The sequence below is a fragment of the Notothenia rossii genome (genome assembly GCF_949606895.1).
Source record: "Notothenia rossii genome assembly, chromosome: 9".
Classification (NCBI taxonomy): Eukaryota; Metazoa; Chordata; class Actinopteri; order Perciformes; family Nototheniidae; genus Notothenia; species Notothenia rossii.
The window spans coordinates 2,078,437-2,091,854 of record NC_136907.1 but is presented as its reverse complement, the minus strand read 5'-3'; the positions used below and the strand labels follow the sequence as shown (position 1 = coordinate 2,091,854).

The 13,418-nt window shown below is 38.8% G+C and overlaps 2 protein-coding genes across 2 annotated transcripts; one reads left to right on the top strand and one right to left on the bottom strand.

Moving 5' to 3' along the window:
* Positions 1–8,377: 8,377 nt before the first annotated feature.
* On the bottom strand, positions 8,378–13,088 carry LOC307019064 (low choriolytic enzyme-like). The gene is made up of 9 exons (XM_079649684.1): positions 12,818–13,088; positions 12,659–12,683; positions 12,509–12,559; positions 12,002–12,133; positions 11,776–11,893; positions 9,480–9,658; positions 9,285–9,366; positions 8,836–8,963; positions 8,378–8,676 (listed from the first exon to the last, which is right to left on the bottom strand). Coding segments are annotated over exons 1-9 (771 nt in total). The 5' UTR covers positions 12,872–13,088; the 3' UTR covers positions 8,378–8,674.
* Positions 9,528–11,058, top strand: LOC307019067 (uncharacterized protein). The gene is made up of 2 exons (XM_079649687.1): positions 9,528–9,645; positions 10,277–11,058. The coding sequence occupies exon 2, from the start codon at positions 10,606–10,608 to the stop codon at positions 11,041–11,043; it is 438 nt and encodes a 145-aa protein (XP_079505813.1). The 5' UTR covers positions 9,528–9,645; positions 10,277–10,605; the 3' UTR covers positions 11,044–11,058.
* Positions 13,089–13,418: the final 330 nt, after the last annotated feature.

Genomic DNA, 13,418 nt, shown 5'->3' with positions numbered 1-13,418 from the left:
AAAAATCGTATGATTTTTGAGTTTTGTATTGGACACAACAGAAAAATAGCAATTACGTATGCATTCTATTTCTAGGATTATTATCCCCTGTCTAAAAAATAAAACACAGAAAAGTTATGTTGTTAATGACTTTTTGTGTATCCCTTTTCCCACAAATGCTCATCAATCACTTTGGGTCACATAATTTAGGAAAGAGCGCCCCCGAAATACAGCTTGTGGCCAGAAATATATTACATCCGTAGTGATAAGAACTTCCAAAGAGAATAAATGGTAAAAGTTAAGGGAGTTAAGCCGTGCAAGATCCGTAGGTTTCAGTTTGACTCCGGCTCAGGGCTTTGACAAACTGCTTTCGTTTGAATTGAAAGATTTGGATCATGGGACTCGATTTTAGAGCCCAAGTTATAATGGCTTGTATTTACACAGCATGTAAGTTGAACATGTGAATGTTAGAATTGTGCTAAAATAACTATTGGTTGTTTTGTTATCAGTTTCATCCCCATTGCAGGTCCTGAAACTTTGAATGCCTCTTACACCATTTAAATGTCATTTTTATCGCTGAAATGGGTTTTTCTAAGTTTGGGCTTGTGAATTTCATTGTCTGAAGTGGAGGAAACTCTCGTCGTGACCGGGAATCGAACCCTGCTCTCCCGTTTGACAGGTGTAGTGGATATCACGTTCGCCTCACACGCGAATCAGACAGGCAGGCAGGCAAACAAACAAACAAACAAACAAACAAACAAACAAACAAACAAACAAACAAACAGAGGGGCAGTTGGGCAGGAAGATTCATTATGTATTGTAATATGAGTGAACTCACTTTATTTCATGTTTACATTCATTGGGATTTGTAATGACTATGTAACCATTTTTATATTACATGAACAGACAGACAGAAAAGCAGATGGGTAACATCTTTAGCCATAAAATAATAACAAAAGTATAATGGAAGATAGCAAAACAAAAGTTTTAAGACTGAATACTGTAGTATTTACCCGATTAAAATGTACTGTAGTAAGTAGAACTGCAGCAATGAAAAGAGTCAAATAATGCAGTATTTTGGATCAGTGTTAACAAGATACACCTGTAAAACACATTTGACAGCTCTTTTGCCATGTGCAATGAGTAATAAATCAGCTGCTGTTAACGCTGACATTTACTGTAAATACATGAAGTTAGTGTAACGTTAGTTAACGCAAGTTACAGTACCTTAGCGCTAACAACACACAGAGTTACAGACAAACTAACAACTAACAACTATTGCAAAAACAGTGTAACAATATCATAAGTGTTAATTCAGTTGTAGAAAAATAAGCCCCACTTACGTTTGATAAGTTGGACGTGATGTTAGAAGTCGAATTGTGTCGCAAATATCGTCTCTCCATCTGAAGATGCTGCTGCTGTTGCTCCGTCTCTCACTCTCTGTCACTGGAAACGGGGTCTCGTTACTTCTACCAAAAGGGTGAAACAGCGCCCCCAATTTCTCGCTTGTGGCCAGAAATATATTGCAGTCACAGTGTAAGAACTACCGTAGAGAATGAATGGTAAAGTTAAGAGAGTTAGTCCTTACTATACGCGGTCCCCGCGCGAAAGGTCCCCGGTTCGAGACCGGGCGGAAACACATTATGTCTTGATTGTATCCACTTATAGAAAATAAAAAAGATAAAACAGGCAGCACAGATTGAAGAATAACAATATGACGAGCAGGGCTATTCAATTCGTTTGGAATTGAGGCCTGTTGAAGAAAATGATCCAAAGCAAGGGGCCGGGAAAAAGATGTCTTGAAATATGAGCAATCATATTAAGAGCTTTGGATACAGTAAATACTACAACAGCATAGTGGAGTGCATATATTGTGTTTAATTAAATCAAACAACAAGGCCTTTATAGATCTAAATGGCAAGTTCAGAACTCAGTAGGCCTACGTGTGAAGCTAATTTAACCATCAACATCATTTCATTTGATTTAATTTAGGTAAAATGATCTAATCATTCACTCAGAGATGCAATAAATGACAGGATTTGTCACTACAGTAGCTAGTAGGTGGGTTCGAAACCCGAGCCCGCAGAATTTTTCAGGCATTGTCTTCGCCTCTATCTCTCAATGTAACACCCTCTCTGGAATAAAGCCATTCTGGCCCAAAAAAAATAAAGAAAAGTAGATTACTTTTTAACATTATAATCAAAGGGCCGGTAAATATCACCCCGGGGCCGGATTTGGCCCGCGGGCCGCCAATTGACTAGCCCTGATAGAGGAAAGGAAAATGAATCATGATTCATTCACATCTGGGGGCTAACCATCCTAAAACAACACGTCGTGGACTTTAGAAAGAGCGGAGAAATGTAACTTGTATTCTTAGAAAAGGATGAGTCATAAGATCTACCATAGAGAATGAATGGTAAAAGTTAAGGAAGTTAAGCCTTACTGTTGCCGTGCAAGATCTGCGAAAGGTCTCCGGTTCGAGACCGGGCGGAAACACATTATGTCTTGTTTGCTTCCAAAGATACACTGAACAAAAATATAAACGCAACACTTTTGTTTTTGCTCCCATTTTTCATGAGATGAAGTCAAAGATCTAAAACATTTTTCAACATACACAAAATAACCATTTCCCTCAAATATTGTTCACAAATCTGAACAAATCTGTGATAGTGAGCACTTCTCCTTTGCCGAGATAATCCATCCCACCTCACAGGTGTGGCATATCAAGATGCTGATTAGACAGCATGATTATTGCACAGGTCTGGGGGGGACGAAAACCAGTCAGTATCTGGTGTGAGGGTTAGGGTTAGGGTTAGGGTTAGGGTTAGGGTAATGTTGTAATGTTGTGAATCGAGTGGCCCATGGTGGTGGTGGGCTTATGGTATGGGCAGGCGTATATGTTATGGACGACAAACACAGGCCACTCAATTCACAACATTACCCTAATCCTAACCCTCACACCAGATACTGACTGGCTTTCGGACCCCCCCAGACCCCCCCAATAAAGCAAAACTGCACGTTTCAGAGTGGCCTTTTATTGTGGCCAGCCTAAGGCACACCTGAGCAATAATCATGCTGTCTAATCAGCATCTTGATATGCCACACCTGTGAGGTGGGATGGATTATCTCGGCAAAGGAGAAGTAAGAACATTACTGAAGCTTTGTCATATACGCATCAGCATACCACTCTGAGAACAATGTCTCTAAACTGTTAGTTCACAAAGTTATGCCATATTGAGGCTTAAAGTTTTGTTTCACAGTACAAATGTATTCTATTTTAGTAATCTACTTTGTTACTGTAGTAATTGCCGAGTTAATTGCTACACTCATTCTTTGAGATAGCCTCTGTGTCCATCAGTTACTAAATGCACACATAGTCTGATAATGTGTACATTTGCAGCACTCTGTATGTTCTGTCATATGTGCTCAGTATAACAGTTTTGTTCACTACTGTGGGAAGAGCTAAAGAAAAGGGATGTAGAGTATTCGCATTTGGTCTCTTTTGTCCTTCTGCGGACACCGTACCGGATGTAGGGGTTCGAGTAGTGTTGTGATAACTGCCATGTGTATGTAATGTTGCTCCGTCATGATTAAGGTTATTAAACCAAGTTCTATGATAAACATGACTCGTTTATGAGAACATCAAACAGGTGTTAAAGACTAACGTTTATAATAAATACATTTGTATTGATTTTAAGATATACTTTCATTGTTCATACAATCATACGTATTGGGATAATTTGTATGAATGTGGACCGGAGGGAGAGGGTGACGAGCATAAGTTTCACTTTCATTTTTTATTTCAATTCCAATTTTGGTCATGAAGAATATGTTTCTCTGTTGTTCATAAAGCATAAAGCAACAGCATCAGAGCACGGTGCAGAGTCTCTAGATGAGTCCCTCGTTCTTATTAAACATCCATGTTCTGGTCCGTTGTATAGAACACTGTAGTTGACATAGTTTCCGCACAGCAGCAGACGCACACAATGACGTCCACTGGCGCATCATAAACACGTCGGATAGTGAAAGTGCAGTCAGATTCTCTAAAGTACCGCAGTCTCTTCTCCTAAGTCCTTTTGAATTCTCCTATCCACTATCCCTTAACCCCGTGACGTTTCACTCAGAGGTCAAGGAATAGGAGATAGGATTAGAACTTAGGAGCTGATTTTTAAACTATCCGACCGCAACCCTTATTTCGGAAAAATAATGTATTGAAGTCAATGGAGAGAGAAAACGTATATTTCGATCCCGTTTGAATTGTGCCATGAATTACGCGTAGAGGTTTGTCAATCTTAAAAAATAATTTCCATGTAAAAAAAGTCACAATTTGTCGCAAAACTGTTGAAATATAAGACTATGAAAAATGCGCAACTAGAAAGACTACAAATCCCAGAGTCGCGTAAGTGATGTCATAACTGTTTTCCTCCACTAAGAGATAGCTAAGATCAGCGCCATATGGATAGAATCTATCTATATGGCGCTGGCTAAGATCAGATAACTTTAACAAGATGCCTGTGTGCTTAGTACCAGGTTGTTATCATACCAGCAATGGGTCTTGCTCGTTCTTTCGCTTCCCGTCTGATGGACCAGGAGTGGCTGGATCCAGTTAGCTACCTAGCTAGTAGCTAGCACGTTAGTTAGCATTACAGCCTTGTCATTTTTATTAGCCTTAATATGAAGTAACATTAAGTAACCCAAAATGTCAAACAGTAAGAGTAGTAGTCATATTTCGTGAACCCTTTGAAGAGTACTGTCACCGGTGTGATCATTCTATAATACACAATTTAAGCCCGGGGAGAATTGCTAACGTTAACGCTAGCATCGGCGATCGCCGATCTTTTCTACTTCACGCTATCTGCACAAATGGTTGACATTAAACATTAAAAAGACCAGGCAGTTCAGAGAGAATCAAAGGAAGGCAGGCAGGCAGCTTTGCGTGACATTCTTCTGGACGTGTTTCATTGTGGTGATAGTGGGGTTAGTCCATCCCTTGTTTGACAAGACAGTAGTGATGGCCATCTTGGTGATGTGTGTTGTTCTGCGAAACCAGAGATGTAGTTCATTGAGCGTTTCACACAAACAAATGTGTTACTTCACAGTTTACTACACATTTTTTTTTTGACTTGCAAAATTATCTTTTAAATTGGCAAGCATCATATCTGTAATTCGTGGCACAATTCAAACGGGATCGAAAGATAATCTTTCTCTCTCCATTGACTTCAATACATAATCTTTTCGAAATAAGGTCCCATGGAGCTCCCCCGGAAGGGTAGGGACTTCGCCACTCTATTGGAATGAATGGTGAAAAAAACGTAGGGATCTTACAATTTCAGAGGCGTTTTTGTAGAAATACTACGTCCCAAGTTGTGCACCAACGTAGTTATTACACGTTTTTTTTTGTGAGACTGGGTTGTATATGCATACATTTTGTGAATGTTCGAAGGTTTGTCCCTTGTGGAGGAGTGTTCTGGACTCGTTGAAATGTGATATTCCCACTTTGCCAAGACTGTGTCTCCTTGGAGACAGGACGGTGACTCCACACCGAATAAATGTCCATTTAGAGTGTTAAGGTAACCACTTATCTTGGTTGGTTATGAAGAAGGAGCATATCAATATATAAATATACACAAATATTTGTTTTGAAATTCGGTTCTGTTGTTAACCTGGTTCTTGTAAAATATGTCCATAGCTACTGCAATAATTGCTGCAGAAAATACTTTTGGAGGAAGTTCCTGACGCCGGAGACATGGCATATTTAACGCTTTCTCTGGTTTGTTGGAAACTAAGAAATACCGTAAGCCTGGAAACTTTCCGGGAATAGTCACACTTCTTCTGGATATTGAACAAGAAATATTGTATTTTACAAATTCCATTTAAAGAAGCTCGCTAATTTAAGGCTAAATGAAACCTTAGCCTTATTGTTTTATACTTTCTTAATACAGGTGTGGACAATAATTGGTTTCAGCATTCGGAGTCCTACCGCCAGGAAATGTCCACCATGTTTTGCATTTCGTCGTGTCAATTTTGCAGAAAGCAATTCAAAGATTGTTCAGGTTGGCATACAATGATATAGATAAAGAAGTTCACTATTTCTGCTTCAGATGCTTTCAGTGCTTACATAGATTGTTAGATAGATTATATTTCCTCAAAAATGTATCAGTGCACGTCACTCACAGTTAGCTTTAGACAATTAATTGCTGTCACCATTTGTTTTTTTCAAAGTAACCTAAACTACAGACGGCTGCCACTTGTAATTGATTAGATCTAGAGAGAGTGAAAGTCTAGATTTTACTGAAGAAAAAGAAAATATGTATTATAATTTTGTAATCTCAAACTTTGCTGAAAAATAATAATTGCAGCTTCTTGCAATTTGGATATTGCACTTTCAACTAAAAGCACCATGATGTCCCACTACATCCGGTAAGCAGGAATCTATGGGTAAAATTGACTTTTGACTCACATTAAAGGTGGGGTAGGTAAGATTGAGAAACCGGCTTGAGATACACATTTTGTTATATTCCATGGAATGCTCTTAACATCCCGATAGCAATGAATATATTAAATGCTTTGACAAAAAATACATTAAAAAAATGTCATCTGTTGAAGCCATAGCGCTGTAACAAGCACGACCAATCATCTGAGCCGGCCGGCTAAAGTAACTGGATGGACTACCTGCCTGTCAGCCTTCCATCTGTGCACAAACTTATCTCGTGCCCTCATTGGTCATGTGCGCGTTCCTGTGTGTTGGAGGAGGGGCTCTGTGAGGAAGTCTGAAGGAAGTGGCAGATTTGTTCCAGCTGTGCATTTTCAAATTCTAGCGCACTCGAGCTGGTTTCTCCAAAATGACCTACCCCACCTTTAATGTATTAAAGCAGCTTCCAAACAGACAATTATCTCGTGCTCAATGTGAGTATCAGTAGTCTCACACAGTTAAAGAGAAACTCTAAATTAACATGTTTATAATTGTAATGTAATTGTAATTGTGTGGTGGATGCCGCCATTCAATGCAACAGCTGCTCTCCATGGCCAGCTGCTGTTGTCACAGTAGTCTGCCGTTTATCTGTAGCAAAATCATTGGCCCTGTTGACACTTTTTTGGTTTGTCTGCTAAGTTTGGCTGAGCTGAAGTCCCAGTTATTGTCACAGTATGCCACTGATCAAGTTGGCAACCACATTTTAAATGAGATGTAAAGGTTATATAATTCAAATGTTTGTTATTAACTGACATATTTAATCACTATAGAACAAAATGTAAAAATGATCTCTATTTTAAACTAAAACTTTAAGGACTTTAAGAAGAAGGACTAAGATGTGTGAAAAAAATCAACAGATTTATGGATGTTAGGAGTCATGCCTATGGAGGTTTGTAGGCTAGTGTAATATCTGCAGGGCTGATGAGGAAGGTCAGACAGTAGGTGGAATAAAATCCAGGTAACTGTAAAGCTGATAAGGGAAGTGGCTTGCCAGTCTTTTCACAATTACAAAATATGGTGACAGCCTGTATATATTTATTTTTTAGTTAATTTTAATATCACTTAACCCTAATGTTGAAGATTCCAAGATAGCAGATCATTCATAACATTATACATACAAATGATCGAAATCAATCATCGAAGCAGCCAATGAGAAGAGGAGAAGGAACCGGCATACTCTCCCAGCGGAGGGATTCTTTCTCTCTCTCTCTGTACACAGCGCTGTGTAAACTACCTGTTTGATTCAAACCAACGCTACTTTATTAAATGACTCATTTGAACTTTCCGAGACTCCATTCGTCTCCTTTTTAACTTTCTCCTGGACTGCGAACCAAAGAATACATCTTCACATCCACTTACTATATATTTATTTTATTTTGTTCCTCATGTATCGAAGTATTACAGATACCACAACTACTCTACATGTTGTTAACTACTTATCCGAAGGATCGATACAGTTTGTAAAGTAGTACAGAACAGACTGTGCCACTCTAATTAAGACATATGTGCTCACCGTGTCTGCGTGTTTGAGCACATACAGTATGATACAATTCTTCCTCATTTATGATCTCAAGAACCTCCAGATGTATTTGCTTGCAAACCACTGGACTAATCGAGCATTTGTATGTGATTTATATAACTGATATATCATTATATATGATATATCAGTCAGAGGTCGAAGATGTTCGATAGTAACGTACTTTTAACTGAATAGAGAATATTTACTAGTACAGTAATATGTCTTACACATCGTTCTGTTGGTACTTGTTCTGAGTATTTCTTATCCATAGTTAGGGATTCAAAGTGAGAGTAATTACAGCTTCATTTCTAATTAAAAGAAATATATATCTAAATATTTATTGAACAAATTGCTAACTTTATTGCAGAGATAAAAACAAAGTCATTAAAATCATCATTACCAATCAGCAATTCCATCAACATGTATTTCATCGTTGTCTCTATGATCAATTCATTGTTCAAATTGTTTTAAATGTTCTTCCCCTGGACACATCATTAGCAATATAATGTGTCTTTAACCCGCTAAGTAAAACCAGAAGCATATCATAAAGAGTATATTTTAAAATCAATAAAGTGAGTAAATGATTTAAATCCATTAGCACATGATTTGAAAGCTAGCCACTGTTAACCAGCAGGTCTGGACCTTTGGTGGAATCATAAAAAGCCGGGAGTTGAATTATCTGGAGGCCGACCCTTTACTTCCGTTTCTGGTGAGAAAAAAAAAAAGAGATTTTAATTAATTTCTCAGATTAACAATATTTCAACCCTGTTTTCCTGTTCTGCTGTCACAGCTATATTGGTAGTTGGATGTATCCTCTGTGTTTAGGTTTCCACTTTTGGAGAGTATAGCATTATTTCCCACTCACATTTACATCCGTAAAGCTTGTTGACACGGGCAATGTCATTCTTGCTCATCGTACGAGCAGTCCCCAAGTTACGACTCGGATTGTTCTTGGCGAGGAGGGTTGGTTCGTTGTTTTTGCTGAAGCTGTATCTTGAGGATCAAAAGAAGACAACATGTTTGGCAAACAGAGCTGCACACACACATCACAAGCACACAGACACTTGCTTCTTCACTAGGCAAGTTAGATGTAAGACCTAAAACTGATTTAATTAAATAGTGGATGAAATTTGACTTCACAATACCCAAAATTGAAGAAAAGGAAACGATAAATAATAATTATCATGATTGATTTTGAATGCATGATTTTTAAATGTCAAATAATACTTTTACAACCTAGAATAGCTATTTTCACTAAAGTAAAATATCTGAGTATCATAACACATAAAAACATACAGTCACACAAACACTCACTTTCCGTAGTGCATGACAGAGTCGAAGTCGTAGGGAGTACCCAAGTTGTTAGTTCGCTTCTTCTCAAAGTTATGTGCTTGTCCTGCACAGGAAGAGAGAACAAGAGAGCATTTATATTTGAGAACAGCTTTTACATTTACATTTTCATACTGTACAATCAGGCCTGTGAAGAAGAGCGTTTGTGTTTGAGCTGACCTGGCTTAATGTTCTGGAAGAGGATGGAGACGTATCGGTCCCTGTCGGAGCGGACGTGCTCGTGGTTGAAGCCCAGAGCGTGGAGAACCTCGTGCTGCACTGTGGATGGGTACACACAACCATTTTTCTGCAGGGAGACGCGCTGTCTTCCACGCTGTCGGCCCAGGTAGGACCAACACCTGACACACACACACACACACACACACACACACACACACACACACACACACACACACACACACACACACACACACACACACACACACACACACACACACACACACACACACACACACACACACACACACACACACACACACACACACACACACACACACACAATAAATATGAAAATAAGAATAGGTATTGTTGATACATTCCTGGCCTCTTGTGAGAAAAAGGGATCGGTTGTTTTTTTACATTCCAAAGTAGCTAATAGAGAATATACATTTTACCTTTTTTAATTTAAAGTCAAACAATAGTTTGATTCTCAAATAGGTATAGTTATCCAACTTTTCACAAGAAGATTGGAGAAAACTGAAAAGTCGTTTTTTTATGCTTGGCTTTCGTCTTCTTTCCTCCCCATCAAGTATAAGCAACCCTTGTGTGGTGTTCAGTGTTGGGCAAGTTACTTTTAAAAAGTAACTAGTAATAGTTATAGTTACTGCTCTCAAAAAGTAACTAGTTACTTTATTAGTTAATACATTATAAAAGTAACTAGTAATACGTTACTTTACTTTACTTTAAAAATAATAACAATAAAAATACAAGTTTTTGTGTTGTTTTTTGCTGACTAGTTCTCTGAAGGCAACAGACTCGACCGTTGCGATGGGCAGCATGTCCTCAACAACATACCATTACTTAACCATGCACTGTCCCCCCTCGCACCTGCACGCCGGAGGAGGGACTAAACAGAGACAGAACCTCAGTGTAGTAACAGTGTAGTGCAGAACTACAATTATCTACCAACAAAATGGCCAAAAGATATTCTGCTCAAAGAGCCTTGGAGCTTATAAATGGATGAGAGTGAGTGCATTAGAAGAACACGGTGAAGTGGAACAGAAAGACATTTCTGAAGATGAGGATAATGTGGAGGTAAACTCAGAATTTGACAGCGAATTGGAAGATGAACTTGACTCAGGCCAGCTGCTGGATGACCCCCACAGCCAGCCGCAAGAAGACCCCCACAGCCAGCCGCAAGAAGACCCCCACAGCCAGCTTCTGGAAGACCCCCACAGCCAGCCGCAAGAAGATCCCCACAGCCAGCTTCTGGAAGACCCCCACAGCCAGCTTCTGGAAGACCCCCACAGCCAGCCGCAAGAAGATCCCCACGGCCAGCTTCTGGAAGACCCCCACAGCCAGCTTCTGGAAGACCCCCACAGCCAGCTTCAAGAAGACCCCCACAGCCAGCTTCTGGAAGACCCCCACAGCCAGCTGTGAGGTCTGTGGACCCTCAAAGGACTCCAAGACACAGACTACATGCAGCAACTGCAACAAGTACATCTGTGCTATACACAGGAAGAAGTTCTACATCATGTGTTTCCTAAACACACTTGCCCATTGACTCACATGATGTTCTGCAGCGTCACTTCATCAATATATTTTTCGGATATACTGTATTTTATGAATAGTGACTGTTAATTGTTTTTATTTGCTTTGTGTTTATATCTGTTCTATGTCATTTATATGGATGTTTAATTCTCTATATTTCACAGCCAAATACTTTTGGATGTGTGGCTTTCATTATTATATGACAGACTAAAAATAATAAACATTAATGAAAAACATTTTCATATACATTTTTCCTAGAAAAGCAAAATGAAAACCTAGTTTTTATTACAGTGTATTTTTTTATTAACATAAATTACATTTTTATCACAAAAAGCGATGGACACTTCCATTGTTAAATTTGATCTATCCAAGAGTATTTTCAAAAACTAATCATATATTTCATTTATATTGTTGGGGAATGAGTTAAAGACAATATATATAAGGAATTGTGCATGTTGAATTTAGTTCTGTATTTTTTTTAAACCCTGAAATATGTCCCGGGTCAATTTGACCCGAACATTACGAAAGGGTGCAAAATGTGAACATAATACAAGGGTTAATTCATATTTGGTGACCCTGTGCAAAAAGTAGTGAAATTAAGCCCCTCCCCTAAAGTATGATTTTCTTAAACACTGACATGAAGCAACATCACGACCAACCAAAACAGAATCAGATTCAGACTTAGAAAGTTCAAATGTAATCACAGAATAATGAGATTTCTTTGTGTTACAATGTGCGTTCTTACCCAGATCCAGGGAAGAAGTGGAGGTAGTCTCGCTGGGTGGTCCTCCAGAAAAAGCTAATGCAGGTGGATGCGTGGAAGGTCACCAGGGCTCTGATGATGATGTTGCGCTCTGTTGTGGCTGCAGAGACAAAGAACAGGGTGCTGAGCACTGTTATCACCAAACCTGGTCTGCCTTGCAGCATGAGATCTCACATTAGGTTGAATTTGAGGGCAAATGTGTATTTACTGTATCCGGGGGAGATGTAGACCGGTACGTTTACGTGTCCTCTAGATTTGGGCCATTTGCAGCCTGTAGCCGTGCAGGGATCTGCATTCCTTTTTGAATTTGGCATAATGTCGCCATCGACCAGGCGCGTAGCTGCAGAACAATAAGTAAAACACATTTGTTCATGAATATCCGTACCAGGAGTCTGGAGTTTCACAAATATCATTGAAATGTACAAATGTGCTGAGGCTAAGGGCTTTTCCCTTCGTGAAAAATACATTTTAACAAGTTACAAATCACACAAGCATGTCCGACCAACAATGAGAAACCTTAAAATGTCCTCAAATAACACAAGCTGAATCCATCAGATGTTTGGAAAAGAATCCTTCATAAATGTCTTCAATGGTAACTTTTGAAAACTCATATTCTGTTGTTCGACTTTGACGAACAGAGATGAGATCTATACCAAGTCTTATTGTCATTTTGCCATCATGTTTTGGGATCGAAAATATGAAACTTGTGTCGTACTTATGTTAGCATTAGCTCTCTCGATGATGTCAGAGGCGTCCAAAGACTCTTCTGAAACAACAGAGAAAACAAATTATACCGGAACATTTAAAAGAGAAACTAAGAAGAAACAAATGTCAATAAAAAGTCAATTCTTCATTTCCAACTCACGTCTTTCTCCGTGATCAGGAGCACCCTGCAAAACCAATGAACAACATTATAAATATAAAAAACATGTTATTTCTCTTCAATGTTATTCATACGAATAAAATAATGTATGTCCTTTTTCTATAAATAAAGAATAAACATTTTGTAAAGAGTCAGACTCACCGGAGGAATGGCCGACAAAGAGATGAAGAGGACGAAAAGCAAAACTGGAGTCATGACGGCGGTCCTCTGAAGTCAAACCTCAAATCTGAAAGTCAAAATCTGAAAAGTGTTTGGTGGTTAAGGAAAAGGTTTGGTATAAATACGTTCAACATTATTTATGTGAGAACACAAATAGTGAGAAGAGGGTCAGAGCTTACCTGCTGTAGCTGACTGTGATGCTCGATGCAGCAGGTCCTCAGATCCTCACGCTTTATAGGAAGCTGTGAGGGTGTGTCAGAGGATGGACTCAGATCTGGACACCTCAACTTTCAGTAAAACATTTTATTTATGGAATGCTACTCAAGAAGAATTCAACTGAAATGTATTTTTATTATATATATTATGTATTAGCCTCTTTACTGTAGAATACATAAAAACAACATTTGAATGCATGAGTCATTATCAAGATTAATTGGCGCACACAAAGTTTGCCAGGTGAATACAAGTCCGGAACAAAGTTTCCAGTTCGATACAGTCCATTTATTTCCTTTTCACTGGTTTCCAGTTAACTTGCTTTGTTTTCTCATTGACCTTACACGATATTAACGGTTCACACAATATC